General features: G+C 65.9%; 1 protein-coding gene across 5 annotated transcripts; it reads left to right on the forward strand.

Annotated features, from left to right (window-relative positions):
* Nucleotides 1-3,923: 3,923 nt before the first annotated feature.
* Nucleotides 3,924-25,150, forward strand: MICALL2 (MICAL like 2). 5 transcript variants are annotated; one of them, XM_061207824.1, is made up of 17 exons: nt 3,924-4,242; nt 12,478-12,526; nt 14,838-14,979; nt 15,788-15,945; nt 16,617-16,729; nt 16,951-17,724; nt 19,323-19,591; nt 20,466-20,559; nt 21,418-21,572; nt 22,001-22,165; nt 22,741-22,805; nt 22,892-23,015; nt 23,130-23,220; nt 23,330-23,403; nt 23,973-24,087; nt 24,539-24,585; nt 24,939-25,150. In XM_061207824.1, exons 1-17 carry the CDS (start codon nt 4,100-4,102, stop codon nt 25,031-25,033), a joined length of 2,673 nt encoding a protein of 890 aa, XP_061063807.1. In that variant the 5' UTR covers nt 3,924-4,099; the 3' UTR covers nt 25,034-25,150. The 5 variants fall into 5 exon arrangements, with proteins under 5 accessions (XP_061063807.1, XP_061063808.1, XP_061063809.1 ...); XM_061207825.1 differs by having other exon boundaries at nt 22,916-23,015; XM_061207826.1 differs by having other exon boundaries at nt 15,788-15,912.
* The last annotated feature ends 1,763 nt before the right edge of the window (nt 25,151-26,913 follow it).

Raw genomic sequence — 26,913 nt, forward strand, 5'->3', positions numbered from 1 at the left:
CATCAGGGTGCGATGGTGACGTGAATGATATCCTTAACGAGTCCAAACCAATCAATGTAAAGACAGGCGGCATCGATCACAATTACCCGGCTAGGCAATACCGTTACCACGGCAGGAGCCGCATTTCCACAGCTCAGCCTGGTGCTGCTGGGGATGAGGGCCCCCACCTTGCTGTGAAGGCTCAGAGAAGTGAGGGTGACAGGGCAAAGCTGCTGAGCGAGGCTGCCAACCCAGACCTGCCCGCTGGAGTCCAAGCATGTCTTTCGCACAAGCCGGGCTCCCGGTTCTGTTCTGTGTGGCACTCGTTTCCTGAGACACCCCTGCAGCGGGGGTTCTGTGGGTAAGTCAGTTTGGGAACCCCTGTGTAGCGTGGCCGCTCCCTTGGGAGTCACGGTGCACGGCAGGGGATGAAGGCTCTGAGAAGTCCTGGGGGAAGGGCCGCGTGGGTGGATGGATGCCTCCCCCCTTCTTTCTCTCGCCCCCTACTGCCTCTCCTGGTTTCCCCGCTCTGCCTTGAAAGCCCAGGGCACCGCCAGGTCTGCTGTGTTTGGACAGGCGCCCCCGGTTATGTTCCAGCTCAGGCCATCAGCCTTGGTCAAATCTGTTACTTGGGGCTCAATCTACCAGTTAAAGGGGCTACAGACCCCCACCCCACCACTCCAAGGTGTCGTGCCCATTCCCACCACCAAGAACCGTCCTAGGGGCCCAGTAGGCGGTGCATCCTCCAGGAGCTGGCTTTTTGGATGCAAATTAGTGCTGCCCTGGTCCGGATTGTCCCTGGGTCCCCAGCAATGTCCTTGCCAGCCTTCCTCCCGGGGAGGGGCCCCCATCATCACCGAGGGGTCTGAACACGTGCTGGAAAGCAGGAGGGGAGGGAAATTGAGACACCTGGCCTGGAAGTTCTGACCCAGACAAGGGCAGCCGCTCGGGCAGGGCAGCGGCCTGGGTTGACCCGGGTTCCTCGGGCCCTCCACCATGCCGGGTTCTAGGTCCCAGCTCTGCCTGGCTGATCCACTGGTCTCCTCTCTCCTCAGAACCTAATTTTCTTGAGCTGCAGAATGGGTAGGGTCAACCCACTTTTAAAGAGTGGCTTTAAGCATTAAGTGAGAAAATGGGTGTGAAAATGCTAGAAGCCCTCCCCGACCCTTTCTCCAGCCGCATCCCGCCTCCTGCCCAGTTCCTCCATTCCTCGGGTACTCCTCTGTGACTTTGTTCCTGCTGCAGGGCCTCTGCCTGGGACACTCTTCCCTTTCCTCTGTGACAACCCAATTCCCACTTACCCTTCAGGTCTCAGTTCTCATGTCCCCTCCCCAGGGAAGCCATCTCCGGCCTCTGGACCAAGACAAGGGCCCCTTCTTCACCACCTAATGGCATTGTGTGTCCCTTGGAGCACTGTCACAGGGGCAATTTTGCGTTTATCTGTGTATGTGTCTCAGTCAGGGTAAGAATGCTAGCTGCTGTAACAAACAGGTCCCAAAGTTCCAGCAACTGGACCCAGCCTGCATTTCTCACCCAGAGGCCAATCTGGATGTCCCCGGTCAGTGATGACCTTCTGCCTGACCCTGCAGTGCCCAAGCTCGTCCACCTGTGGCCCCATCATCTAGTAGGTCCTTTGCCTCTGGCCAGCAGACCGGGGAAGATTTAGAGTGTGAGGTGCATCCATCACCTCCATTGGCCAGAACTCAGCCACAACAGCCCCACTGACCTGAAAGGGAGGCTGGAAACATCGGACCAGGCATAGGAAATGGCAAGTGCTGAGGTCCTGGGGCGGTCGTAGGAGGGGAGATGGGAGAGGTAACAATGGCCCATGCTGAGGACATGCTTTCCTTGTGAGGAGGAGGGGCTGGAGAAGTGGCAGGGGCAAGTTCTGGCTCCCGTGGTCATCAAAGATTTTGTGTTGAGAATAGACTGCAGGTGGCAAGCCAGAAGCAGAGCCATGGTTAGAAGATTCCTGTAGAAACCCAGGCTCACACTAGCTGGTGGCTGTGGAGGTGGTGGCAGTGGTCAGCTTCCTGCAGGACGGGATGTGGGCAGTGAGAGGACAGGGGCCAAGGAGCTTGCCCAGGCTTGTGTTCCCAGCAGCTGGCAGGACGCCATGGGCTGGCTGTGGGTGGGGAGGACCAGGAGTGGCTGAGTGCAGGAGGCAAGAGGGGTGGAGGCTCTGAGGCCAGCAGGGCAGGGCAGGCCAGGGAGCAGCTGGAGATGTGATAAGGGGCCCCGACTTCATTCAGAGCGCTGCAGAGGCCAAGCAAGGAAGGGCTTGTCCAACTGACTTTCTAGAAAGATCCCTTGGCTGCTGGGGAGGGGTGGACTATGGTGGCCAGAGGGCAGGAGGGAGCCGAGGGAGACTGACCAGTGGTCAGGGGCAAGATGTTGGTGGCCGCAGTGGGGAGAAGTGGGTAGGCTGGGGGTGTCCTGGACTGGGGGGCCCTGGAGAGGAGCAGGGCCAGCAGAAGGACGTGCTGTGTGTGAGGTGCTGATGGGGACACTCCCACAAATGCCGCCTCCCAAGTCACTGTCCCCAGAGGCGGCCACGTGGCGGCCAGTGGGGGCAAGAGTGCAGCTTAAACTCCTCAAAATCAGAGCTCTGGCCACCTCCTCCTCTTCCTTCTGAGCCCCCAGCCCTGTCTGCCTCTCGTCCAGCCCTGTGACCACCACCCCCCACCCCCACCCCCAACCTCGGCTTTACCCGACCTCACCAGCTTTTCCAGTTCTCCTAAATGCTGCCCTGGGGGTCAGGAAAACCCACTTGGCTCCTGGTTCTGGGACTAGCCACCAGTCCAACTGAACTGGTAGGACATTGCCCTTTGTCCTCTAGCTGGGAAACCCCAGCAGGTCAGGCAGCATCCACAGCCAGCGACAGTCCCAGGTCACAGGGGCTCCCTGTCTAGCGCCTGCTTGCCCCCTGTGACGGGGAGCTCGCCACCACAGGGTCCAGCTGCAGGGAAGAGCTGGCTCTGGACTGGAAGACTGTCTCCGCTCCTGCAAGTGGGCACAGAAGCCACCCTGCCCCCCTGCCAGGCCTATCTCAGGAAAACACCTTCCCTCCTGCCAGGCCCCATCTGGACAAGCCCTGGGCCTGGGGCCGGGTGGGCGGGGTCACTTCACTTGTCTGGTGTCAGTGTTTCTGGCTGTCTGTCCCCATGCCCACAGACAGGTTTCCCCGAGAATGTGGAGGGGAGCAGCCCAATAACTGAGGTCCCCACAAGAGGTACTTTTCCTTAATGACTTGGGTCACAGATGCTCAAAGTGGAAAACTGGGAAACAGATCAGGACACCAAGACCCCCGAGGGGTCTCAGGCCCAAGGAGCAGCCCGTGCGCACAGGCCGCAGGCGGGGAGACTCCTGGAGGGAGTCGCCCCCCACCCCCCACCCCCCCCCCCCCCCCCCCCCCCCCCCCCGGCAGGGCCACCTCGGGCACCATGCCCCTTCCCCAGCCTCCGCAGCCTCTTCCGTGAATCCGGGAGATTCACATGCCCGCCGGCAAGAGAGGGCGGATGGGAAAGTCCTTTCAAAGCCCAGAAATGCGACGGGCGTTCCTGCTGCGCTCCGGGCGGGGGTGGGGGCCACCGGCCGGCCTGCCCGGCTGCACCTCGGGCAGATCTCAGTTTCCCCGTCTGTAAAGTGGCCTTGACCGCACTGCTCCAGGAGGGTGGTGGCGGAGGCGTTGAAAAGAAAGACAGTCTTGAAGCCTCCCGCGGACCCCTGGGAGGGCGGGAGGCGAGTGGCGGGCGGGGCCTTGGGCGTGGTCTATAGGGGGCGGGGCCTGTTCGGGGCCAGGGCCGGTCCTGGCTCGGGGGCGGGGCCTTTCCGGGGCGGAGCCTGGCCGGGAGGAGTGGGACCTGATGGGGCGGGGCCTTGTGTGGCGGGGGCGTGGCCGGGAGGAGCGGCGCCTGGAGGGCGGGGCCTTGTGGTGGCGGAGGCGTGGCCTTGCCGGGGACAGGGGCTGGCGGGCTGACTCCCGACGCGCTCCCGCCGGCTCCTAGTCCTCCCGGCGCTCTGGGGCGGGCTCCTCTTCTGCCCCGGGCTCGGGCCGGGCCGCAGCCCCCAGGAGCGCTCTCGGAGCCCCGGCGCCGGCCGGGCGGACGCCGCTGCCCTCATGGCGGCCATCACAGCGCTGCAGCAGTGGTGCCGGCAGCAGTGCGAGGGCTACCAGGACGTGAGCATCACCAACATGACCACGTCGTTCCGCGACGGCCTGGCCTTCTGCGCCATCCTGCACCGCCACCGGCCCGACCTCATGTGAGTGCGCCCGCTCCCCGCGCGCCGGCCTCCGGCGGGGAAACTGAGGCCGGGCTGCTCGGACTGGGGGCGGGGCAATGGGCCGCGGTCAGAACTCGCGGCCCAGGGCCTGGTGGGACGCGCTGGGGCCGAGCGGAGCCGGACCCTGCAGGCACGCCCGCCCCGTGGCCCCTGCAGCGCCTCAGTTTGCCCGACCACCAAGTGGAGCTGGGCCGGAGCCAGGACGTCCGGCCGCCCCCGCTGGCTTAGTCAGTCCGTGACTCAGGCCAGCGTCCTGGGCTCCGGCCACAGCCAGCCCTCCCGGTCGGTCTCCCTGGGAAAGGGCCGGCATAGCTGCCCTTCTGGGCCCTCTGAGACCCCCACTGTCCTGGGACCTACCTACCAGATCAGGGGGTGTGGGGCACTCGGGTCTTACTGTGTGGTACTGGCCGTCCCCCAGCCTGTTCCGGCACCTTTAGGAATGCAGCCCAGGGTCACTGTGGGGGAGGGGCCAATGCAGAGCAGGAAGCTTGAGACACCCACCCCCCAGGTCCCCTTGGCCGGGCCTCCTGACCCTAGGGTGATGGGGCATAAGATGGGAGCCTTGGGAGGTGGGGAGGGGAGGGGGCTAGGTTGTCTCCCCCCAGGAGGGTCTAGGGGTCGAGGCTGGGAGGTTGGCCCTGCCTTGTTGCCAGATCTTGTCCCCGCCCTGGACCCGCTCCAGGTCTGTTATTCACTCAGCAAACGCTCTTTGGCTGTGACTGGGACCCGGCTTGCTGAGACAGCTCTGTGCTGTGAAGCCTGGCCCCCCTGCCTCGTGAGAATTCACAATGAGTACAGCTGCCAGGGAGGGTGCCTGGGCTGGGCGGATGGAGGCTCAGGAAGGGTGTCCTTGGAAGACGCCTCCTGGAAAAAGCATGCTGTTTGTCAAATGTTAAAAGTGTTCTCCTGAGAAGTCATGGCTGGAACCAGGGGTGGGTGGAGCGTGTTTGCCAGGGAGGGCTCGGGCTGGGAGCAGCCAGAGGCAGCACCTTCTCAATGCTGCCCTTGGGCCTCTTGCTGTACAGACGGGGAAACTGAGGCCCAGAGAGGAGACAGCCTTGTTCAGGACACAAAGCATGTCAGGCAGAACCAGGGCTGGCACATGGGGCTCCTCCCCTGCACCCAGATGTCCGCTGTACCCCCAGGGACTGTCCCCAAGCACCGCCCTCTATGGGGAAGCTAGTCTTAAGAAAGAGGCCTGCACGGATTTCCTCCTCCCCCCTGGGGTTGTGAAATGCATCTGTGGAGCCGCGTGGGGAGCCCTCTCTGCTCCCTGCCCGCGGATTTGCCTTAGTTGCCCTCAGAGCCAGATGTCGGGGCAGCACGCGCTTCCACTCTGAACACCCGAAGCTGAGCTTTGATTGTGGGGGGCCGGGGCGTGGGGTTGTGGAGACTGGGAGACTGGGAGACGGACTGGCAGTGGAGCCTGGGGCAGGCAGCGTCCCCGGGAGGCTGGCTGGTGGCTGAGCCCAGGCAGCCCGGACCGGGTCAGCGGGAGAAGTCTGCCGTTGGCGGGAAAGAGGGTGCCGCCCTCTGCCAGCCCAGCAACCTCAGGACGCCGCGCGGGAGTAAATGGAGATTTGGGGCCTTTCCGAGCCCCGGGAGCTTCCATCTGTTCCCAGCTGTGCTGGGGTTAGAGGCCTGTGTGTGTGTGTGTGTGTGTGTGTGTGTGTGTGCGCGCGCACCTGTCCCAGCACGCACTGCCCGCGGGTGATCACAGGCGTGCACATGTGGGTGTGTCCACATGCTGGCACAAGCTGGTGTCTTACAGCAGTTCACATAGCCATTACTGAGTGCCTGCTGTATACACAGCACTGTGTACTGTACCTTGTGGCCTTGGCCCCTGCCTCAGGGAGTGACGGTTTAGGTACAGAGCCAGACAGCAAACAGATAAATGAACAGAAGCTCAAGGCAGCTCCAGGGGTGGTGAAGGCTGTGCACGGAGGACGCTGGGCGGAGGAGGCGGAGGCCGTACCCTCGCACACGGGAGTGAGTTACCTCACTTACTGCTGGCTTGGTCATTGGTCACCTGCCTCCACTGGACTTTCGGCTCCAGAGGGTGGGGATGTCTGTCTGCTTTGTTCACTGCTGTGTCCCCGGTGCCTGGACGACGTCTGGCACGTGACACGCGCTCAGTAGTTAGCAGCACGCAGTCGGAGGTCCGTGGATGAGGGACGTCCGCTTGGGGCCCAGCAAGTATGGCCGTTGCTGCCAGGTGAGGGCTCTGCAGGTGCCTGGAAGGAGGAGGCCACGGGGGCAGAGGTGGAGGCACGTGGCCACAGTCAGGGAAGGCCACCAGAGGCTGGGAGGGACAAGGAACAGAATCTCCCCCTGAGCTTCCGGAGGGAGCTTGGCCCTGCTGACACCTTGATGTCAGACTTCTGGTCTCCAGACTGGGAGGGACAGAATAAATGTCTGTTATTCTAAGGCGCCCAGTTTGCGGACAGTCGTTGAGGCAGCAGTGGAGAACCAGTCAGGCTCCCATACGTGGCGGGGCCCAGAAGGGGCTCCACAGGTACCGGCTGATCGAATCCCGTGCGTGTGGGCCCATGTGTGTCACGGGCCTGTGTCTGTGCCTTAAATACCCCTCCGCTACCTCTGGTCCCCGCGATGCCTCTGGGCAAGTTGGTGGCTGGGGGAGGGGTAGTCTCACCAAGAAGCCCTGAGCCACCCCGCCGGCCCCCAGTGGTGCACGAGGGGGAGGAAACACGCAGGAACCTCGTGGGGTGGCCGTCCTCCCGGGGGAGCCCCCGAGCTCAGGCTCGGTGACACTCACCCCCACCCTCCCCATCCTGTGAAGACCCTCCGGCAGCAGGAAAGTGGACATCCTGTCTCCCTGTCTCCTAGCTTTGCCACCAAGAAGTCCTTCCCTTTATCTCATCCCTGACCTTCCTGCTCCTGTGAGCCTGCTTCCTCCTGGCCCCCAGCGGAGGAGAGCGGCTGTGAAAGGAGGAGCTGGGCGCTGAGCCCGCCGGCTGGGGACTCCGGCCGCCTGGCTGTCCTCGTGCTGGCTCTGTCCACCAGGGTCTGCGAGTTCACCTGTGCCCTGCAGTGGTCGCCCCCCGGGGACACGGACAGCTGTGCGGGTCTCAGGCTCACCCAGGGATCCGCCGGCCCATCCCTGCGCCTGGCTGGCCGCCGGGCCCACCCCATAGCTGTAGGTGCCCACCCCATAGCTGAAGGTGCCCACCCCATAGCTGTAGGTGCCCACCCCATAGCTGTAGGTGCCCACCCCATAGCTGAAGGTGCCCACCCCATAGCTGTAGGTGCCCACCCCATAGCTGAAGGTGCCCACCCCATAGCTGTAGGTTTCGCAGGTGGGCCTGGAGGTGCCCGCCGCCCGCAGGGTCTGTTTCCCCAGTGACGCCACATCCGCCCGCCGAGTGGCCAGGTGAGCGCAGGAACCGCTCAAAACAAACACACCCTTCCTGCCTCCGGGCAGTAAACCTGTGGGGCTGGAGTGTTCCTTCCCCTCTAGCTGGACCAGGAGGGACTGAAGCTCCAGGAGGCCGGGAGGGCGGGAGGAGGGGGGGCAGGCAAGACGCCAGGGCGGCAGCCCTTCCCAGAGGCAGGGGCTGGGCTTCCTTCTCCAGGGCCGTTGGGGCGGGAGGGGTGCTGGCGGCCGGCCCTCTGGGAGCCGTGGAGGGGTTGGGGGTCAGGGAGTGGGTTCTGTGTAAACTCGCCAGGCCTCCCCCGCTCCTCAGTCCCGTGGGAGGCGACCTGACCTTTCCCTGCAGCTCTGGGGCCCCCGCCAGGCTGGGCCAGAAGTGGGGGTGACTCCCTGGCTGCTCTTGGAGACGCACCGTCGTGGGGTGTCAGGAGACTCACCCCCGGAGGCCGGCACCCGGAAGCCGCTTCCTGGGCCAGAGCAGAGGGGGCTGGGCCCCGGGTCCGCGCCGGCCTCCCCTCCCACGCCGGCTTCGTGGTCAGCAGGAAGCTGCCTGGGGACAGCAGCCTCTGTTCTTGGCCTGGGGGCCCACGGCTGCGAAGGGGCTCGGCCCGACGCCCCCCTGACTCCCCCTTAGGCCGCTGCAGGAGCCCCGGGCTGGCCCCTCCTGGCTGGGCCCTGGTCGGGGTCGGGGTCGGGGTCTGCGCCAGCCTGAGGAAGGCCTGCAGCAGGGGGGACCAGTCCTCCCCGCCCCGCCTCGGGCGCCTCCTCCGTCCACCCTCTCCCCTGGCCTCTTCCAGGGTGTCTGCCTTGGTGTCTCTGTCCCTGAACCCCGCCTCCCCCCTGCTTCTGCCCTGTGGGCTCTCCTGTCTCGTCTCTGGGCACTTTGGTACCCATGTCTCCCTCCATCTGTATTTCAGCCTCTCTGTCTGTCTGTCTGTCTCTCACTCTCCCTCTCTGCTCCCCTTCCCGGTGGGATTAACTCCAGATGTGCTGGGGATGCCCAGAAAAAAGGCTGGGCTTCTGTCATCTCCCCCCACACCCCACTCCGCCCCCAGTCCCAGCACCCACCCCCGTGCCGTTGCATTTAGTTCCAGGAAATAAACAGCGTGAGGTCAGCTCTCCAGGAATTTGGAAGGGGGTACACATTCCCAAGAGCCCCTGAGGCGTTGGGGGCAGGAGGAGGTCAGCAGCCCTGGTCAGCTGTGGCCGGCGGGAAGCAGGCCGGGAGGGGCCGTGCGTGCCTCGGGCTCTCTCAGCCAGGCCCGGCGCCGGCCAGGGCAGGGCACGGCACACAGACCCAGTGAGCTCATTCATTAGGCCGGTGCTGAAAGAGTAAACAAATGCCACCGAAGGCCCCTCACTCAGCAAGCACTGGACAAACTAACTCATCAGCACCGTTCACAGAGTGCCAGCTGTGTGCCTGGCCCCAGGCAGGTACCTTGGAGTCATAGCAGAACACACCTGATTTTTATTTTTTTATTTTTATTTTTGGCCATACCAAGCGGCTTGTGGGATCTTAGTTCCCCAACCAGGGATCGAACCCGTGCCCCCTGCAGTGGAAGCGTGGAGTTCTAACCACTGGACCACCAGGGAATTTCCAGAACATCCCTGATTTTAAATACAGGAGTTCACCTAAAAAAATGATCTGCCTGGGGAGGGTGCCCTGGGTCCCCACCCGCCGGTGCGCAGGTTCTCGGATGAAGATGCTGATGCGGTTTGATCCTGGAAGGCCTTAAACGCAAGCCGGCCACCTCCCTGAGGTCAGCCCAAGGTATCAGCCCGCGAGGCCTGCTGATCAAGGTCCTGCAAATGGGCAGCTGAGACGACAGAAAGGAGCCGTCCACCTGTTCTGTCCAGGAGCCCAGGGCGGGTGTCAGCAGGGCTGGTTCCTTCTGGGGCCTCCGCCCTGGGTGTGCAGACGCTGTCTGCTCCCCAGGCCTCCTTCTCGTCCTCCCTCTCTGCACATCTCTGCGTCCAAATTTCCCCTGTTTGTGAGGACACCAGTCATTTTGGATTAGGGCCCCCCAGTGGCCCACTTTAACTTGATTCTGTAAAGTCCCTGTTTCCAAATAAGGTCTCATCCTGAGGTCGTGGGGGTTAGGACTCCATCGGGCCTCTTTTGGGGGACAATTCAGCCCATCCCACCAGGGGTTCGCCTGCTGGCAGAAACCTGGTCCCGTTGGACTTCCTGACGGGGACGGGCGGGCCTCTCCTTGGCACTCTCTGAAGGGATTTGCGAGGCAGCTCTGACCCCTCGCCCGTCTCCGCCAGCCCGCTGGCCTCAGAGCTCCGGGCCCGCAGCTCTCAGGGACCCAGTTGATGCTGGCGGAACCCCCTGCTGAGGGGATGTGAGCTCAGGCCTCGGGAGATGGGCAGGGGCACTCTGGGCACGGGCAGCAGCGTGAACCAAGGCCCCGGGGTGCTTGGAGGGAGCTCAGTCTGGGAGGGGCGTGGTAGTCATGGGACTGGCCAGGGTGGTCCGGCCCAGCCGTGGAGCCTTGCGGGTCCAGGGAGGCAGCTTGGCTTTGGTGCTGAGGGTGGTGGTCCTTGAACTTGAGTGGAAGGGCAATTCTGCACCCTCTGGCCAGCATGCCTTTGACCCTGCTCAGGGGGGCTGGCACTGCGTCGTGGGTGCCCTGATTTACGCTGAGCTCTGAGACCCTCACTGTGGGTCTGCAGGCAGAGAGGGCGCTGGGGGCAGCTGGCTGCCCCAGATCGCAAGACGGAGCCGTTGCAGCCCCCCGGGGGGACCGAGGCCAATGCAGGGGGCAGAGGGCTTCCTTCTCCTTCTTGTTTGGAGACAAAACAGACCTTGTTATCCTGCCCTCCAGCACCGGGCATCTTGCTGAGGACACGGCCGTTTCGGTCAGTGACCCTGGGCAGGTCTGGAGAAGAGATTGAGCTTTCAAAGGGGTGGTGGGGGGAGGGAGGGAGAGGCGCTCCCGAGACCCCAGTCGCTGAGGATGGAGGGGCCTGCACGGCTGAGAGCCCCCGGGGCGGCGGATGGAGCCCGGCCACTCCACGTGCCGTGGACATCGCTGGGTGTCGGGCTGCCACGCCCACCCTCCCACTCCTCCGGCCATTTGTCCCCCACAGACAGGTCTGTCCGCCGTCCTGTCCTGGGCACAAAGCACCCTCTGTTCTCCTGGGGTGGTCTCACATCTGGAACATGTTACCTGGGAGGTGGTCCAGGCGGAAACTGGGAGGCTTCCCGAAGAGCCGGGCAGGTTGATGAACGGCAGCTGGAGGCCGATGGGGCCCCTGAGGCGGGAGGTGGGCCAACCGCAGCCCCTGTCCTTCTCCCACCCCCAAAGTGTGGCCCAGGGCCAGCCGCTGCCCCAGCCTCAGTTTCCTCATCTGTGTAATAGGCCTCCCGGGGATGTCACAGGGTCAGGGAGGTGGGGTCAGTGCACGGTCAGGGCTGGGAGCCAGGCCATCCTAGGCCAGGTGGCCGCAGGGTCTCCCCTCCCCCCTCTGTCTGCCACCTGCCCGACCTTGAGCCAGCGCCCTCAAATTCACCATGAGAAGCTGTGGTCACCCTCTTAGACGGGGACCCTGAGGCCCCAAGAGAAGAGGAGGGCCCGCCCGGGTCAGACAGCACGGCCGGGATGAGTTGGGATGGGGCCCCCCTGCCCTGCCCCCAGCTCTCTCCTGTGCCACGAGGCTTCCAGAACAAGCCAGTTGACCTCAGAGTGCAAGGCTGCCGCCCAGCACATGGACAGACAGACAGATCTGTATTTAACCAGCCCTCCCGAAGGTGTTGGGCCGCGTAGCCGAATGTCCCGTGCTGGGCCGGCCGCCTGCTGGGGTCTGGCTGTGTTTTCCGGTCAGAGCGCCCTCCCGGGTGTGCTGTGCAGGGCGTGTGTGTGGAGTGCTGGGACCGGCCTGGAGCTGGCGCTGGGCTTCTCCTCCTTTCGGAACAATCGCTGTGCTCCTGGCCTCTCCGGGGAGGCCTACCATTCTGGCCGGGCCTGGGGCCCCTGCACCCCTATGGTCAAGTGTGTGTGGGAGGCAGCGGGCGTTCTAATATTCTTAGCCTTGAGGGTCTGCCCCCTCGGGAGGACGGCTGGGCACCTGGTGGGCACGTTCGAACCCCAAACACCTGGACGCTGGGGCCGAGGCCCTGCTCTGGTCCTGCTTTCCCACTGTGTGACCTCAGGCAAGTCACGGAGCCTCTCTGTGCCACATCGCCTCATCTGTGAGAGGCGGGCATTGACGGCGTCTGCAGGTGCGAGTTGATATTTTTAAAGAGCTGAGAACAGCAGCGCTCATGGGAGGCGCTGGGTAAATAAAGCAAATGGTGGGAACCGGGAGGTGGAACGAGGGCCCGGCTTGCCCTGACCAGTGGGCAGCGTGGAGCTCCGCCCACAGGAGCCCTTCAACCCCAGGACATCGGCCTCCCGTGACCCACCAGGCCCGTGAGCTGCCCAGGGGGAAGCAGCCCACCCTGAGCTGGGCCCTGGCTGGGCCACCCGCTCGGCCACCCAGGGCCTGCTTCCAGCTGCACCTAACTGGGCGGCGCAGAGGTGGGGCTCAGCCTCTGCAGGGCGAGGGGTGGAGTCTGCAGCTGGGGGCCTGTGTGGGCCGTTGGGCCCCAGGTCACGGGAGGTGCTGGACGGCATCCCCGGGCACAGGGCAGGGCCAGAACCTGAGGCCTGGTGCCCAGCCCTACCCTCCTCTTGGTCGCTGTGTGACCTCGCTCCTTCACTGCCCCACCCCTGGCCTCGGTTTCCCCCTTTGGGCAAGATGACCTTTGAGGCCCTTGTGGCCCCTCCCTTTTTGGACCCTGAGCTACTTTGAACACTTGTGTTTTAATTTTCCAGAAACTTCGATGCCCTCAGGAAGGAAAACATTTACGAGAACAACAAACTGGTGAGTGCCTTCTCAGCCCGGTTTGCGCCGTCCCCAGCCCGTGTGCCAGGGACCCGAGTGGGCACAACCTCCCCCGGGGTAGCCGCGGAGTCACTGCTGCCCACAGGTGGGCAGGGGGAGGCCGGGCACTCGCCGCCAGGCTCTACAGCCTGTCCCGAGCTGGGCAACCGCAGCTCCCCAGAATAGCCCCTGATCTCGTAGCCAGGCCTCCTCATCCCTCTTTTTCTCGGTGGGGAGGGGAGGGGAGGGCCAGACCCTCCTTCCCACCCAAGGCAGAGCAGGGTCAGAGGTGGCTCTGTGGGGCAGGGCCCCCGGGTGGGTCCTGGGATGGACCCGCTCTCAGGCTGGCTGGGTTCAAGTCCTGCCCAGCCATCCTGCTGTGGGACCCCACCCTGTGCCAGCCAGCCTCAGCTTCCCTGCTGCAAAATGAGCTCCATGACCCCACGGGGCTGATGCCCAGAAACTTGGCCCGTGTTCTCTGCGCTTCCGTTGTGGTCCCTGCCGGGGTGCAGCCGCGAGCAGGACGCCCGCCCCCGTCAGGTCTGCGAGTCTGGGGGCAGCACCCCCAGTGCTGGCGATTGGAATTTAAATTTAACTTAACTGAGATGAAATAAAATGACACATTCAGTTCCTCAGCTGCACTGGCCACGTTTCAGGCACTCACTAGCCACGCGTGGATGGCTCGGAGTAGGATGTGTCCACCGTGACAGGGTCGTCGGACCACGCTGACCACGGATAGCGTGTGGGCGGGAACGGGAGCCGCAGGGAAGAGGTGGGGTGGGGGCGTGGTGAGGGGCAGGGACGCTGGGTGAAGACGAAGGAGAGGGAGCTGCAGGGGTGAAGGCTCTGGGGCTGGAGGGCACCAAGCTTGTGGGAAGCAGCAAGGGGGGTGCGGCGGGAACAGAGGGACGGGTGGGCGGCGGTGAGGCTGGGACAGAGAGAGGAGGCTGGGGTGTGGGGGGACTTGGCTTCTTCTCTGAAGGCTGCTGTGCTATAGGAGCTGCTCGGTTCCACAGGCTCTGTGCAGAGAGCAGGGTGGGGTTAGGGGGCCGGCGCTGGCAGCCGGAGTGGCCAGCTTCTGGGTATATTGGGTTGGCCGAAAAGTTCGTTCAGGTTTTACTATGAGATCCTACGAAAAAACCCAAACGAACTTTTTGGCCAAGTCAATATTTTGAAGGAGTCAGAGGCAATAGGAGGCCTTTGTTCCTAGTGTGGCGGGGTGGTCACTGCTGGAGCCTGCGGGTCTGAGAGCCCAGGGGCCTCATCTTAGACGCACAAAGATTGAGGTGGGGGTCGTGGTAGTTTAGGGGAGGGCTAGAGTGTGAAGGCAGGAGCCCCGCTGGGCTGGCAGGGCAGGGGAAGGGAGGGAGGGAGGGGAGGGAGAGGAAGGAGGGAGGGAGGGGAGAGGAGGGAGGGAGGGAGGGGAGAGGAGGGAGGGAGGGAGGGGAGAGGAGGGAGGGGAGGGGAGGAGAGAGGGAGGGAAGGGAGGGAGGGGAGAGGAGGGAGGGCAGAGGAGGGGAGGGAAGGGAGGGAGAGGAGGGAAGGGAGGGAGAGGAGGGGAGGGAAGGGAGGGAGGACAGGGGAGGGGAGGGAGGGGAGAGGAGGGAGAGGAGGGAGAGGAGGGAGGGAGGGGAGGGGAGGGAGGGAAGGGGAGGGAGGGGAGGGAGGGGACGGGGGAGGAGCCCCCACAGGCCACTGCAGAGTGGAGGGGGCAGAGGAAGCAACTGTGGCGGGGGCGGGGAAGAAGCAGCAGCAGAGATCTGCGTCCCCCGGGGCGGGGAGCCCACCCCCACCCCCGCCCAGTGAGTGTCCCTTGCCCGGCTTTGTCTCCTAGGACACAGGTGTCCCCCCTGGCCTGGGGAAGGCTCCTCCCATGGAGAAAGCTGCCCCCTGACCTGTAAGGTCGGTGTCGGCCAGGGGCGTACAGATTTAGGGGTGTGGGGGCCGTTGAGGGGGTCTCCACGGTGACCTGGGGCTGAAGTCCCAGAGCAAATAGCCCGAGCTGGGCAGGGCCCCCTCAGGACTGGGCCATGGCCTCAGCTGCTGTTACCGAGGACCTGCCGGGATGGGCCCCAGCGCTCCTTCGATCCTGTGATTGGGCTGTGCTCTCCGGGGTACAGACGGGTAACCGAGGCCAGGGAGGCCATGCCGGCTGAGCAGGACTCGAACCTTGAACGCAGACCTTTCTGGGCTCCAAGCGGCTCTGTTGCCTCGGGCCCCTCCCACCTTCCCTCCGGGGGGAGCTGATGGCCTGGCCGAGGTGGGGGAGGGGCCTCCCGGCCCACCCCACTGACCACCCCCCCCCACCCAGGCCTTCCGTGTGGCTGAGGAGCAGCTGGGCATCCCGGCCTTGCTGGACGCCGAGGACATGGTGGCCCTGAAGGTGCCCGACCGGCTGAGCATCCTGACCTACGTGTCCCAGTACTACAACTACTTCCACGGGCGCTCCCCCAGTGAGTGCCCGCATGGCCCTCCCTCTCGGGTCCTCGCCCGGCCCCCCAGCCCGCACCCAGCACTGCCGTGGGTGCTGCCACCTCCTCCACGTCCTGCTGCAAGTGACAAGCGGGGTCCAGGCCCCCAGGCCTCCCGTTGCCCCTGCTGGAGCAGGCTCAGCCGTCCCCCGCCCTGTCCACCGGGCAGACACACCCAGCTCCCCGCCTTTCCCTCCCTGGGCCTGGGTTCGCCCGTCTGCTCGCCTGGGATCTGTGCGCACAGCTCTTGCCTCGGGCGGCGTGGCTGACCCCGTGTGGGCTCCCAGGCCCTGCTGCAGAGGCCCCCACGTGGTGCTGATGGTCAGCTGGCCCTGGCAGGGTGGCTGAGAGCAGGCCGGGCAGGGGAGGGGCCGCCCTGGGTTCATCATTCCAGCCACTTTGTGCACCAGCAGCTCAGTGCCAGCCCCCCGCCCCGCCCCGCCTCACCCGGGCTTAGAAATCCCCGGAATCGCTCTGGGCGCACGGCCAGCCTGCCTTAGAGCCCTACTTGGTGGAGAAACAGAAAGTCCCTTTTCCCTGACCTCAGATCGGGGCTCTCGGAGGGGAGGGGAGGAGCGTGGGGGAGGCCAGGCCCCTGCTGGGAATGGATGCTCGCTGGGGCTACCCCTCCCCGGCCCCCAGAGAGCAGGGGCCGCCCATCCCCACCCCCCGCTCCAGGTCTCGGGCTGGGCACTGGCACCTCCAGGGAACCCGGACCAGGGGTGGCCCCAGAGTCTTTCAGAGCCAGCATGTGGGGCCGGGGCCCCTGACCCTGTATGTCTCGTGCCAGTCGGGGGCATGGCCGGCGTGAAGAGGCCCCTGTCGGACGCCAGTGAGGAACCGTCTGGAAAGAAGGCCCCGTCCCAACCTGCCAGGCCCTCGGCCACCCCAGCCCGGGGGCAGCCGCTGTCTCCGGTCAGCACAAACCCCACTGTCCAGCGGAAGGCTGTAAGCGCCCTGGCCCGCCCTCCCTTTGGTTCTTGGGTTTTCCACCAGCTTTCACTGAGTGGGGCTCTTGGGCCTGAGTGTGTCCCTCACCCACAGTGCCCAGGGTGGGGTGGGATCCCCTCGGGTCCCAGACACGGCCTCAGCTGCCCCCTGGACTGGCTCCCCGAGTGGTGGTCGGGATATGATCCCCGTTGTACAGACAGGTAAACCGAGGCCAGGGAGACCCCGAAGGCCAAGTAGGGCCCCGAGCGGGTGTCTTGCCTAGGCCACCCCCCCCACCCCGTAGGGCCAGGAGAGCACGTGGGCATGTCCTTCACTCCCAGGCCAGCCCTGCAAAGTGAGGTAGGCTTGCCCCACTTTTCAGAGGTGGAGACAGGACAGGGTGATGACTTGGGGCGGGGCACTGGGGATTGGGTAGGATTTCTGCACCTTGGGGTGGGAATAGGAGGTGCCAGAATCTGCCTCCTGGCCCCCGGAGACCCCCAAAGTCAGCCCCCAGCCCGCTCCCCTTGGGCCAGGCTGGAGACCCTGAACGCAGAGTCCGGCGGCCTGGGCACGAGCCTTCTCTGGGACCTCCGCCCTCCGGTCTGCACAGTGGGATCTTCTGGCCGCTGACGGGGTGGCTGTGAGGAGGGAAGGTGGGGCAGGCCCGTCAATGGCTTCCCCCCCAGGGCCAGGCTGCAGTTGGCTCTGTCAGCAGCACCTGTGGCGTCTGCGGGCGGCATGTGCATCTTGTGCAGCGGCACTTGGCAGATGGGAAGCTGTACCACCGGAGCTGCTTCAGGTGGGCCCGTGTGCGTGTGTGCGCGAGTGTGCACCCGTGTGCGTGCTGATGGGATGAGCAGCCCGGATGAGGACCCTGGGGGAGCCTGGGAGAAGAGGTGTTTGCTGAGTGAGCCGCCACCCGCACGAGGGGACCCGGGATCCACGTGTGCCTGCTCTGGGGAGGCGCGAGTGAACGCGCCTGTGGCTGGAGCCCCCTCCGGTTTCCCCGCCCACCCCCAGGTGTAAGCAGTGCTCCAACACGCTGCACTCGGGGGCCTACAAGGCCACGGCAGAGCCCGGCGTCTTCGTCTGCTCCGGCCACTGCCCTGAAACCGCCTCTGCCGGCCCCACGTTGCCGGGCTTGACCCCCAGGCGGCCTGGAGCCATGTCCATGGACTCCAAGACCCCTGGCTCCCCGAAGAAGGCCCAGGAGGCGAGCGGGCAGAGAGACGCAGGGCCAAAGGCCAGGCCGCCGGCGTGGGGGCCCGCGGTGGGCAGCTCGACTGCCAAAGGTTCCCCTCCAGCTGCAGCTGACCCTCTGGCCACCGCCTGCTCCCACGTCCACGCGGGGAGCCCAGCCGGGGCCAGGCTCTCGGTGGGCCCTGTGGGTGGCAAGGCCAGCACTCACGTGACCAACAGCTCTCCGACGGGGTGGTCGTCGCCGGCAGGCAGCCCTCGTTCCGCCGTGACCCCGAGTGCCCGGGACTCTCGCCCGGCCACACCACAAGGCCGGGTAACCCCCCGAGGAGCAGCCCCTCAGACCAAGCTCAGTTCAAGGCCAGCGTCTCCGGTCCCAGCGAGCGCCGCGGCCTGGACCCCATCGTCCTCCAGGACGCAGCAGGCCCGGGAGAGGTTCTTCCAGACGCCTGGAGCCGTCCCCGGCCCTGGCCCGGCTGGCAGGGCCCCAGCTGCCGCGGACGCTCCTTCCAGGGATGGCAGCAGGGAGCAGGCGCTGAGCTTCCTCCGGAAGGCCCTCCCCGAGCTGGGGGCGGCTGGCGCTCAGGCACCCGGCAGGTGGGTGGAGGAGGAGGGGCAGGGGGTGCGACCCCAGGAGGCCAGAGGGGCTGGGGCGGCCGGGGAGGGCTTCTGGGCTCTGGCCCTGCGGGGCTGTGTGACGGCGGGGCTGCATGTCCCCTGCCTCAGTTTCCTCGTCTGGGAAATGTGGCGATGTAGACAAGGGAGCAGAGTGCCAGGTGGCCGGCAGGACGGGGACACGGCTGTACACTGTAGAGCCGGTCTGACGTGCTTGGGGGCACGGGTGCAGTGACGCTGCCGCCCGGGGCCTGGCCACACCCAGTCCTACGTGAGGACACATTTCACAGATGAGGAAACAGGCCGGGGGTGGTCCGAGCGTTGGCTGGTCTGACCCGAGCGGGGCTGCCCAGGGCCTCGTGCCTTCTGCACAATGGACACGGAGCAGCCGGGGTGACGGGGTGAAGGAGGGTCGCCATGCTGCTGTCCTGGGGCTGCTGGACACAGCACCGAGCCTGGGTGGCTGGAACAGCGGACGTTATTCCTTCACAGAGCTGGAGGCCCAAAGTCGGAACTCCAGGTGTGGGCAGGGCCACTCCCTCCGCAGGCTCGCGGGGGCTCCCTCTGCCTCTTCCAGCTCCTGGGGGCGCCCGCGGCCCTCGACTCGTGTCTCCTCTGTCTTCACGGCCTCCTCTCTGTGCGTCTGTCCTCTCCTTTTCGCGCTTGTTTTCGGTGTCAGGGCCTCCCTAGTCCAGGATGACCTCATCCTAACTTGATTTTACCTGCCAAGAGCCTGCTTCCAAATCAGGTCACACCCTGAGCTTCCGGGGGGTGGAAATCTGGGGGGACACCATTGGCCCCACTACAGTCGCCCAGCAAGTTTCCACACCAGGCTGGCGACAGGGCTGCGCCCACTGCCTCGTGCTGCCTCTCCTGTGGGGGGCCTTCCCGGCTTGGAGCTGCTGACCCCCGCTGGGCCAGCTGGTGGTGCCAGGGGCTCCCAGGGAGGGCACAGGGCGGGGGAGAGCGGGCCCGCCTGCCGCCCCAGCGCTGAGGGGTGTCCGAGGCTGTCGGGGGTGAGGGTGTGTAAGGACTCCCCCGGGAGTGCTCCCTGGGGCGCATCTGGCCCAGGTCCTCCTGGGAGCCCAGCCTGGGATGGGGGAGGAGCAGGGGGAGAGAACTTGGTCGCATAAGGGGCCCGGGGCACACGGAGGAGCTTCCCTGGCTTGCGGGGGTGCCCGGGGGCCCTGCCGACAGCCTTACTTCCTGCACGTGTGCACGTGGGGGGACGCAGGGTGGCCGTGTGTGGGCCTCCTGGATGTGGCTCAGGATGGAGCTCGGCCTCCACGCTGAAGGCCCAGCTGCTCCTGGGCGGGCGGGTGGGTGGAGGAGGGAGGCACCGGGGGGGCAGACCCCACGGCAGCGCCCTAGGTGCGGTGCGTCTGGGGGTGTGTTAATGTCAGCTGATACCGGGGTTGAACAGGAGGGTGACGTCTGCCTATGGCCCGCCTCATCCCTCGGGAGGGGAGGGTGGGCACTGGGGAGCAGCTGCCAGGGGAGGCCGAGGGGCTTCTGCCTGGGGGTCGTGGCGGGGGGCTTCCGGATGCACCCATGCCCGACACCTGCGCCCTCACCCACAGGCCCTCCCTCGCCACCGGCCCTGCTCCCGGTTCCCATCCCACATCCGAAGGCCCAGGAGCAAGTCCATCAGCCAAGCGGTCCCAGTCGGCGTCTCTGCAGGCCCTTAGCCCCGCTGCGAGGACCGCGCCGCCGGCCGCCCTGAGTGTGGGCAGCACCTCGCGGGTGTCCGCGCCGCCCCAGGCGGGCAGGAAAGGCTCGGCTGCACCCTCAGGGGCCGTCGGGGCGGGTGCTGGCTCCAGGCTGAAGCCGGAGGCCCCGCGGGCCGAGGGTAAGGGCCCCCACGTCACGGGTGGAGCTGGGGTCACTGCGCCCAGGCTGTCGCCATGCGTCGCGGCCGCTCTGCTCCCCGGCCTGCGGTTCTGCCGCGGTTTGCTGTTGCACAGTCTGGCTCCCGGGGTCCGGCCTGGGGATCCGTCACCCTGTGTCACCATCGCCCACCTGCCGGACGCCCCGGGGCCCAGTCCCTGCAGCGCCGCTGTCCCTGGTGACAGCGCCCGGTGGGCAGCCATGCTGCTCTCCCGCTTTGCCGCACTCTGGGGGGTCTCCCCGCTCCTGTGGGGTTTGCCGCCGCTGTCTGTGTGCGTCTGTCATCACTGCCCTGTCCTGGCGACGGTGGCCCTGTGCTCTGAAGGCTCTGAAGCCCCCCTGACTGCCCTGGCCTTGGGCTCTGGGCTGTTTTGGACACTTTCTGCGGAACTGCAGAGTTGGTCCCTTCTGGGTGCTGGGCTGTCTCTTCGGGGCACCCGTGGTGTCACTGAGCTGGCTCAGAGCACGCACCATGCAAAGCATCCTTCCCACTCCTTCCCATGGCTGAGCCTCCAGCCTGAAGGCCACTCTCCCCTGAGCCAAGGAGGCCTGCAGATCGTCACCGCCCCACACACAGACGGTCTGCATCCCTGGGGCTCGCCCGCCACACGCTTGCCTGTTTGGCAGCAGGGGAAGTTGGGGCCCAGAGAGGGGCAGTGAATTGAATCCCCCAGGCACACACAGCACAGGGTAGAGTCCTGTCCCCAGCTCAGCCAGGGCTCCTTCCCGGGAGCCAGGCCGGCCGCAGGGGTACCTGAGGGTGGGATGGCAGCAGGAAGAAGGGGTGGGGGAGGTGCAGCCTTTCCAGCAGACCACCCCTCCTCACCCCCGCCCAGGCCCGAGTGCCAGCCCCCAGGAGGGCCAGGAGGACGGGCCGGCAGGATGGAGGGCCCGCCTGAAGCCCGTGGAGAAGAAAAGCCCCGCTGAAAGGTGAGGGGTGGGTGGGCTGGGGGCACTGGACCTATGCCCGTGCCGTGGGTTTGTGCGCACAGGAGCCTGTGTCCGGGGCACGCACAGGGCCTGGCACACAGTAGGCGCTTCACACGTGCCTGCAGGTGAATGACAGCACACACACACACCGGGAGGATGTGAACTGACATCCACAGCAGGGCTGTGTGCACGCCTCACCGTGCGTGTCAGCTGTAGAAGCAGAAACCAGCTCGTGCCAGCCTGAGTGACACAGGCCAAGTGCCCTCGGGTAACTGGACTTGGAAGGTCAGGGAGGGTCCATCAGGACCCTCGGTATCGTCGCTCTGAACCAGTCTGGAGGCCCTGGGGAATGAGGGCACGTTCGCTGGTGTGCGCCCACCAGGCCTGACCCTGGTGCTGGGCTGGGACCCCCATTCACTATGGAGAGGGGGCGGCCCCCCCAGAAAGCTCAGTTAGGATGGAGAGGGAGAGAAGGCCACTGCAGCCTTCCGTGGATGAGGTCACAGCCGCTGGGGTCACACAGGAGACTGAGCCCATGTTGGTCCGGGTCCACAGTGTGTGGTGGCTGCCCTGTGTGCCCCGCGGGGGTCCGTCACACATGCTCGGGGTCCCAGGTAGGGGTGGGGCCGGTGCCCATGTGTGCATCGGCTGTGGGTACCTGAACACATGCTCACACCTGTGATGTAGGTGCACCTGTCCACATGCACCTGTGCTCCAGGAGGTGGGAGAGTCAGGGACGCGAGCCCGATGGGCACCACGAGGCCCCTCCTTTGGGCCGGCATGCTTCCCCCAGGCTTGTCTGCACAGGGGTGCTGGGCAGCCTGTCCCCCCCACCCTGACCTCTTGCCTTCCATTCAGGGCTCTGGAGCTGAAGGAGCCTCAGGTCCTGGGAGAGCCGAGGGCGGGTGATGCACCCCAGAAGGTCTCCGGGAGCTCCGAGGGCGGCGTCCGCATCACCCTGACCCCTGTGCGAGTGGACAGGACACCAGGCCCGGCCGGGACCAGCCTCCTAGGTAATGCCAGACAGAAGGCCCCCCCGGCCGTCCCCAGCCAGGCAACCCGGGTCTGGGTGGTCCTCTCGTTGGGGGCAGTGGCCCTGCCTGGCCAGGGGAGCTGGTGGTCCTGGCGGGGGGTGTGTGCGTGTGATGCGTGTGTGCATGCCTGTGCGCGTGCGTGACTGTGCGTGTCTGTTCTTAGCACTCAGCCGCCCTTGCACAGGTCACCAACGCACTGGGCTCGTTGCCCCGTGTGCTGTCGAGGGTCAGGATTCTGCCCCTTCCCCCTCCCGTGGACGTGACCCCTCCCGTCGGGCAGGACGTGGCTATGCGGGCTGACTCCCGTGTTGGTGCCCCTCTGGGGGGGCCCAGCTCAGGGAAGCGGTGGGGGGAGGGCGCCGGGCCTGCTGACCTGACATGTGACTCTGTCCCCCACCCGTGGGCAGCTGCATCCCCCTCCCCGTTGCAATCCCCATCCCGCCGCAGGAAGCTGGCGGTCCCTGCCAGCCTGGACGTTTCTGGCAACTGGCTTCAGCCGGAGCCCTCGGGGAAGGAAGCCCCTGCCTGGAGCCGGAAGAAGGAGGAGAAAGCCCCTCCCCAGGGCGAACCAGGTCAGCCCAGGGACGCTGCCCGGTTCCTGCTTGGGGTGCAGATGAAGGGGGCTCCTCTAGGAGGATGTGCCCGGCGGGGGTTTGGAAGATGTATAGGAGCCCACGGAGCCTAGAATGGAGGGAAGACGAGCCTGGGGGCGAGCAGCCTCGCGCACCTGGAGGAGGCTGGGCGAGGAGGCTGGGCGAGGAGGCTGGGCGGGGTGGGAGGCCTGGAGGGGGCCTCACCTGCCTCCTGGTGCCTGAGTCCGCAGACGCTCAGCGACGATGGAGCGTTTGCTCCTGGCAGCTGGTGGGAAGGGTGGCCGGGGTGCTGGCAGCGTGTCCGATGCTGCTGACCTGGAGGAGGGCAGGGGCCCGGGTGGGCACGGGGACTTCGGGGACGGGGCCTGTGAGCCTCTCGCCCTTTGGACACCAGCCGGGGCTGCCCAGGGGCCTGCTGGGTGCGGCAGGGAAGCCGGGGTGTAGGGGGTGTCCCGGGAGGATGGGGCTGGGTGGGGGGTCAGGCCCCCTTCCAGACCACGCCTGGGTCACGTTGGGCCCGGTGCCTGAAGAGGCCTGTCCTGCCCCTTCTCCAGGGAGGCCCTCGGGCCCAGCCGGCATCCCTGTTCCGCCTGGCGAGTCAGTGCCTTCCCCGGTCAGGGTGAGTAGGCTAGGGTGCAGGTGGGTGAGGGGCTCAGCCCCGGGGGGCCCCCCGCCCCCACCCCCTCACCACGTCCTCATCCCCAGCTGCACCCTGACTACGTGCCCCAGGAGGAGATCCAGCGGCAGGTGCAGGACATCGAGAGGCAGCTGGACGCCCTGGAGCTCCGGGGTGTGGAGCTGGAGAAGCGCCTGCGTGCAGCCGAGGAGGGTGAGCCCCAGGCCGACCCCCTCCCCAACGCCCTCTGCCAGCTCGACCCTGGGCCCCGGCCCCGCCCCCGCGCAGGCCCCGCCCGCCCCGTGCCCAGCCAGCTCCTCTCCGCAGACGCCTCGGAGGACGCCCTCATGGTGGACTGGTTCCGGCTCATCCACGAGAAGCAGCTACTGCTGAGGCTGGAGTCCGAGCTGATGTACAAGTGCGTGGTCCCCCCGAGGCCTCCCGGAAAGCCCTCCTCTCCGCACGGGCCTGTCTGGCGCGGGGAGGCCGGTGGCCGGGCCGGGCTCACATCCGTGTCACCTCGGCAGGGCCAGGGACCAGCGCCTGGAGGAACAGCAGCTGGACATCGAGGGGGAGCTGCGCCGGCTGATGGCCAAGCCGGGTGCGTCCCCCGCACCCAGCGTGGAGCCCAGGCCGGCGGGGGTGGGAGGGGGTGTGAGGGGGGGCTCAGTCCCAGGAGGTGGGTACGGGTGTGGGCTTTCCAAGGCCCTCTCATGGCTGGCTGCCAGGAGGAGGCGATCATGGCACACTCTCTCTCGAGCCGCAGTGGAGTTTCAGCTCCTCCCCTTCCTGGCTGTGTGTCCTTGGCTGAGTCACTCAACCTCTCTGTGCTTGGGTTTCATCCCTGCAAAGTGGGGGCAGTTCTAGTGCCACCTCCTTCAGCTGTTGTGAGGACTGAGTTAATGTGTGCAGGGGGCGGGTAGTGAGTGCCCAGTCTGTGATACGGCTGGTCGTTTGCTCACTCAGTCACTCATTCATTCATTCATTCATCCACTCACTTATTCATACATTCACTTATTCATTCAACCGGCGTTGCCAAGAGCCCACCATAGGCCCCAAGACCCCACCCCCTCCTCCAGTGGAGGAGCCTGACCCTTGGGGAGTGGGGTCACTGTGTCCCTGAGCAGGGTGGGGACAGCAGGGCTCCGGCTGATCCAGCTGTCCCTGCAGAGGGTCTGAAGTCCCCCCAGGACCGGCAGCGGGAGCAGGACCTGCTGAGCCAGTACGTGAACACCGTCAACGACCGCAGTGACATCATCGACTTCCTGGATGAGGACCGGCTCAGGCGAGGGCGGGGCCCAGGGGAGGGTAGAGCCCAGGGGAGGGCAGGGCCTTGGGGCCCAGGTGAGGGTGGAGCCCAGGGGCGGGGGGCCCAGGTTCTCACCTCACGCTCAGAACCTTCCCCTCCCGATCATCGATCATCAGGAGGAGGAGACCCACCAGGTACGTCTTGCAGGTGGGGCCGGAGGCCGAGGGCAGGCCCTGCCAGGCAGCCTGTCTTCGAGTTTCTCCCCCGATGAGGCCTCTTGTGCACCCAGGCCCCTCCTGTCCCCAGGTCACTGCTGAGGGGCTGGGCCCCGAGGGGGCAGGCACCTGCCCTGGGAGGGGAGAGGGTGGTGCCAGGGTGTGGCTTATGGGCAGGTGCCCCTGGCGTTGGGTGGGCTCAGGGCCCTGGTGTGACAACGACCCAGGCAGTCCCACCGCGGGCGTGGTCCTCACAGCCCGTTCTGTTTCAGGGAGCAAGAGGAGGACGAGATGCTGCAGAACATGATCCGGAAGCTGGGTGACTGGGCGGCGTGGGAGGTCGGGGCTGGGCTGGACCCAGGGGGAGTTGGGCCTCCTGTAGGAGTGGGTGCTGGGACCCACATGGCAGGCTCACCCTAAGGGAGTGAGTTCCCCATCGCTTGAGGGATCCAAGAAGCACGGATGGCCCTGTGGGCAGGGTGAGGGGAGTGCTTTGCCCTCCAGCCGTGCCCAGCCCAGTGGACACTCTTAAGGGCAGGCACATGGTGGTTCCCTCGGGGAGGGCAGCGGGTTGGGCTCTGCTGGGGCCCGGGAGGCTCTGCGGGTGGCAGGGAAGGCCGCAGGGCACTGGCCATCAGGTGGGCGAGTGACCCCTCTGTGTCTGTCCCCCAGACCTGCAGAGGAGTGGTGGGGACCAGAGGAAGAAGCCCAGGTTCCGCTTGTCCAACATCTGGTCCCCGAAGAGCAGAAGCAGGACCCCCGAGTAGCTGCCTGGCGGGGCTCCGGGACCTTCACCCGTGGGTGGGGTAGGAATGTGGGCGGCGGGAGCTGCACCGCCCTCTCTGTGGGGTCTGGGCAGCCTCAATAAAGAAACTGACCATGTGGCCTGGGTTCCCTGTCCTATGTGGTCACGCGCTCCTGGGCAGCCCAGGGGTCTTGGCCACGTTCCATTTCTGCACCAGCGTGGATGTGCCCATGGCCTTGAGAAGACGCTGACCCTCTGGGCTTGGCTCGGGCCCTCTGAGACGGGCATTTTAGCCACTTCCTGACCTGGCTGCGTGGACAGGCTAGACACGAGCCTTACAGGAACTGGGACGGGACAGGTCTCGAAGCTGCACTCGGTGCTGGCCCCACCCCCATGTGGGGGTCGCAGTCAAGATCTGTGACTTTGACCTTTAGGACGGAGGCCGGCTGGGCCCTGGGACTGAGTTCCTGGCGTCCAGCAAGGGAATGGGGCCCACCGCCCTTCCCGACTTCTGGTGGGGGGCCACGGCCATGCAGGGAAGGACTGAGGGAGCAGAGCCTCCTTGCGGCCCAGCCCTGAGTCCTCAGCAGCGCTGCCCCCCACCCTCGGGAGACCTGCAGAGTAACCTCCCCTCCGGGCGTCAGCTTCCTCACCTGTGTACGGCAGCTGTAGCTGTGTCTTCCTGTGCTGTCTGCAGCCACTGCAGAGACCTTCATGGTGGTCCCGGTGGACCCTCAGCGATGGCAAAGTGCCAGTCCTCCCCCACCTGGTGGCAGGCCGGGTCAGGACCCCGTGGGCCCTGGTGGGGGCAGAGCTGGGAGACCCTGGCTGAGTGTGTTGGGCCCCAGGAGGTCTCACTGCTCCTGCTGCCTTTACGGGGTGGTGGAGGGTCTCAGGTGGGGATTTTTGGAACTTGAGGTCAGGATGTGATCTGGGACGAGGAGGGCAGCTGCCTGGCGTGGAGACGGATTCACAGTCGCGGCTGTGCCGCTCAGCTGTGTGGCCTTGGGCTAGGGCCCTGCCCTCTCTGAGCCTTTGGTGACCGATGGGTTGCTTGTTGCCTGTGAGGTCGATGGGGTCACATGGTTGTGTCTGGACCAGCAGTGATGGTGGAGGAGCTCAGAAACTGCCTGCTGCCCTCCATCACAGTGAGCCCCCCACTGGAGGGTGGGGTGATAGAGGGAGATGGGTGGCCCTGACTGGTTGGTGGGGCCTGGACCGTGCAGGGACTTGGCCAGGTGGGGCAGCTTGGCTTCCTTCCTCAGGCGCTGGGCGCCATGGGCGGTTCTGAGCAGAGGCCCTGGTGGGACTTGCGTGTTAGGAGGAGGGCCGTGGAGGGCGGCCTGGACCAGCCTGCCTGACCCTTTAGCTGAGAGCCCCTCCCGCAAGCTGTCCTTCCAGGCATGCCCCACCTGGGACCTGCGGCAATGTGGCCTCTTCACCACCAGGGGGAAGCAGAGGGCCACTCAGGAAAGGAGCTCCATTTTACTGATAAGGAAACTGAGGCTCAGAGAGGCAAGGCGACCCCCCTGGAGTCACACAGCAAGTTAGCTGTGGCCTGGGACTGGAGCATGAGGCCCACCTCCAGCACTCCCAGGGCTGTGCCCTCCACGTGGTCCTGGGACCCCGGGTGGGCTGGGGTGAACGAGGCATCTTTAGGACAGGGCAGGGAGGATTCCACCGACAGTGTATTGTCCAGCCCATTAGGCTGTGGGCAACTGGGGCTGGTCCTGCTGGGGACACGCACGCTGCCCTCCATCATGGCTGCTCCCTGGGAGCCCAGAGGCCGCCCCGGGGGTGCTGGGTGGGCTTCAGGTAGCAGAGCCCCTTCTGGTGGTCACGTCCCCAGGCCCCAAGCCGCCAGCAGGCCCCGTACAACCCAGTCACGGCAGGACAGGCACG

Source organism: Eubalaena glacialis, chromosome 13, assembly GCF_028564815.1.
Source record: "Eubalaena glacialis isolate mEubGla1 chromosome 13, mEubGla1.1.hap2.+ XY, whole genome shotgun sequence".
Lineage (NCBI taxonomy): Eukaryota > Metazoa > Chordata > Mammalia > Artiodactyla > Balaenidae > Eubalaena > Eubalaena glacialis.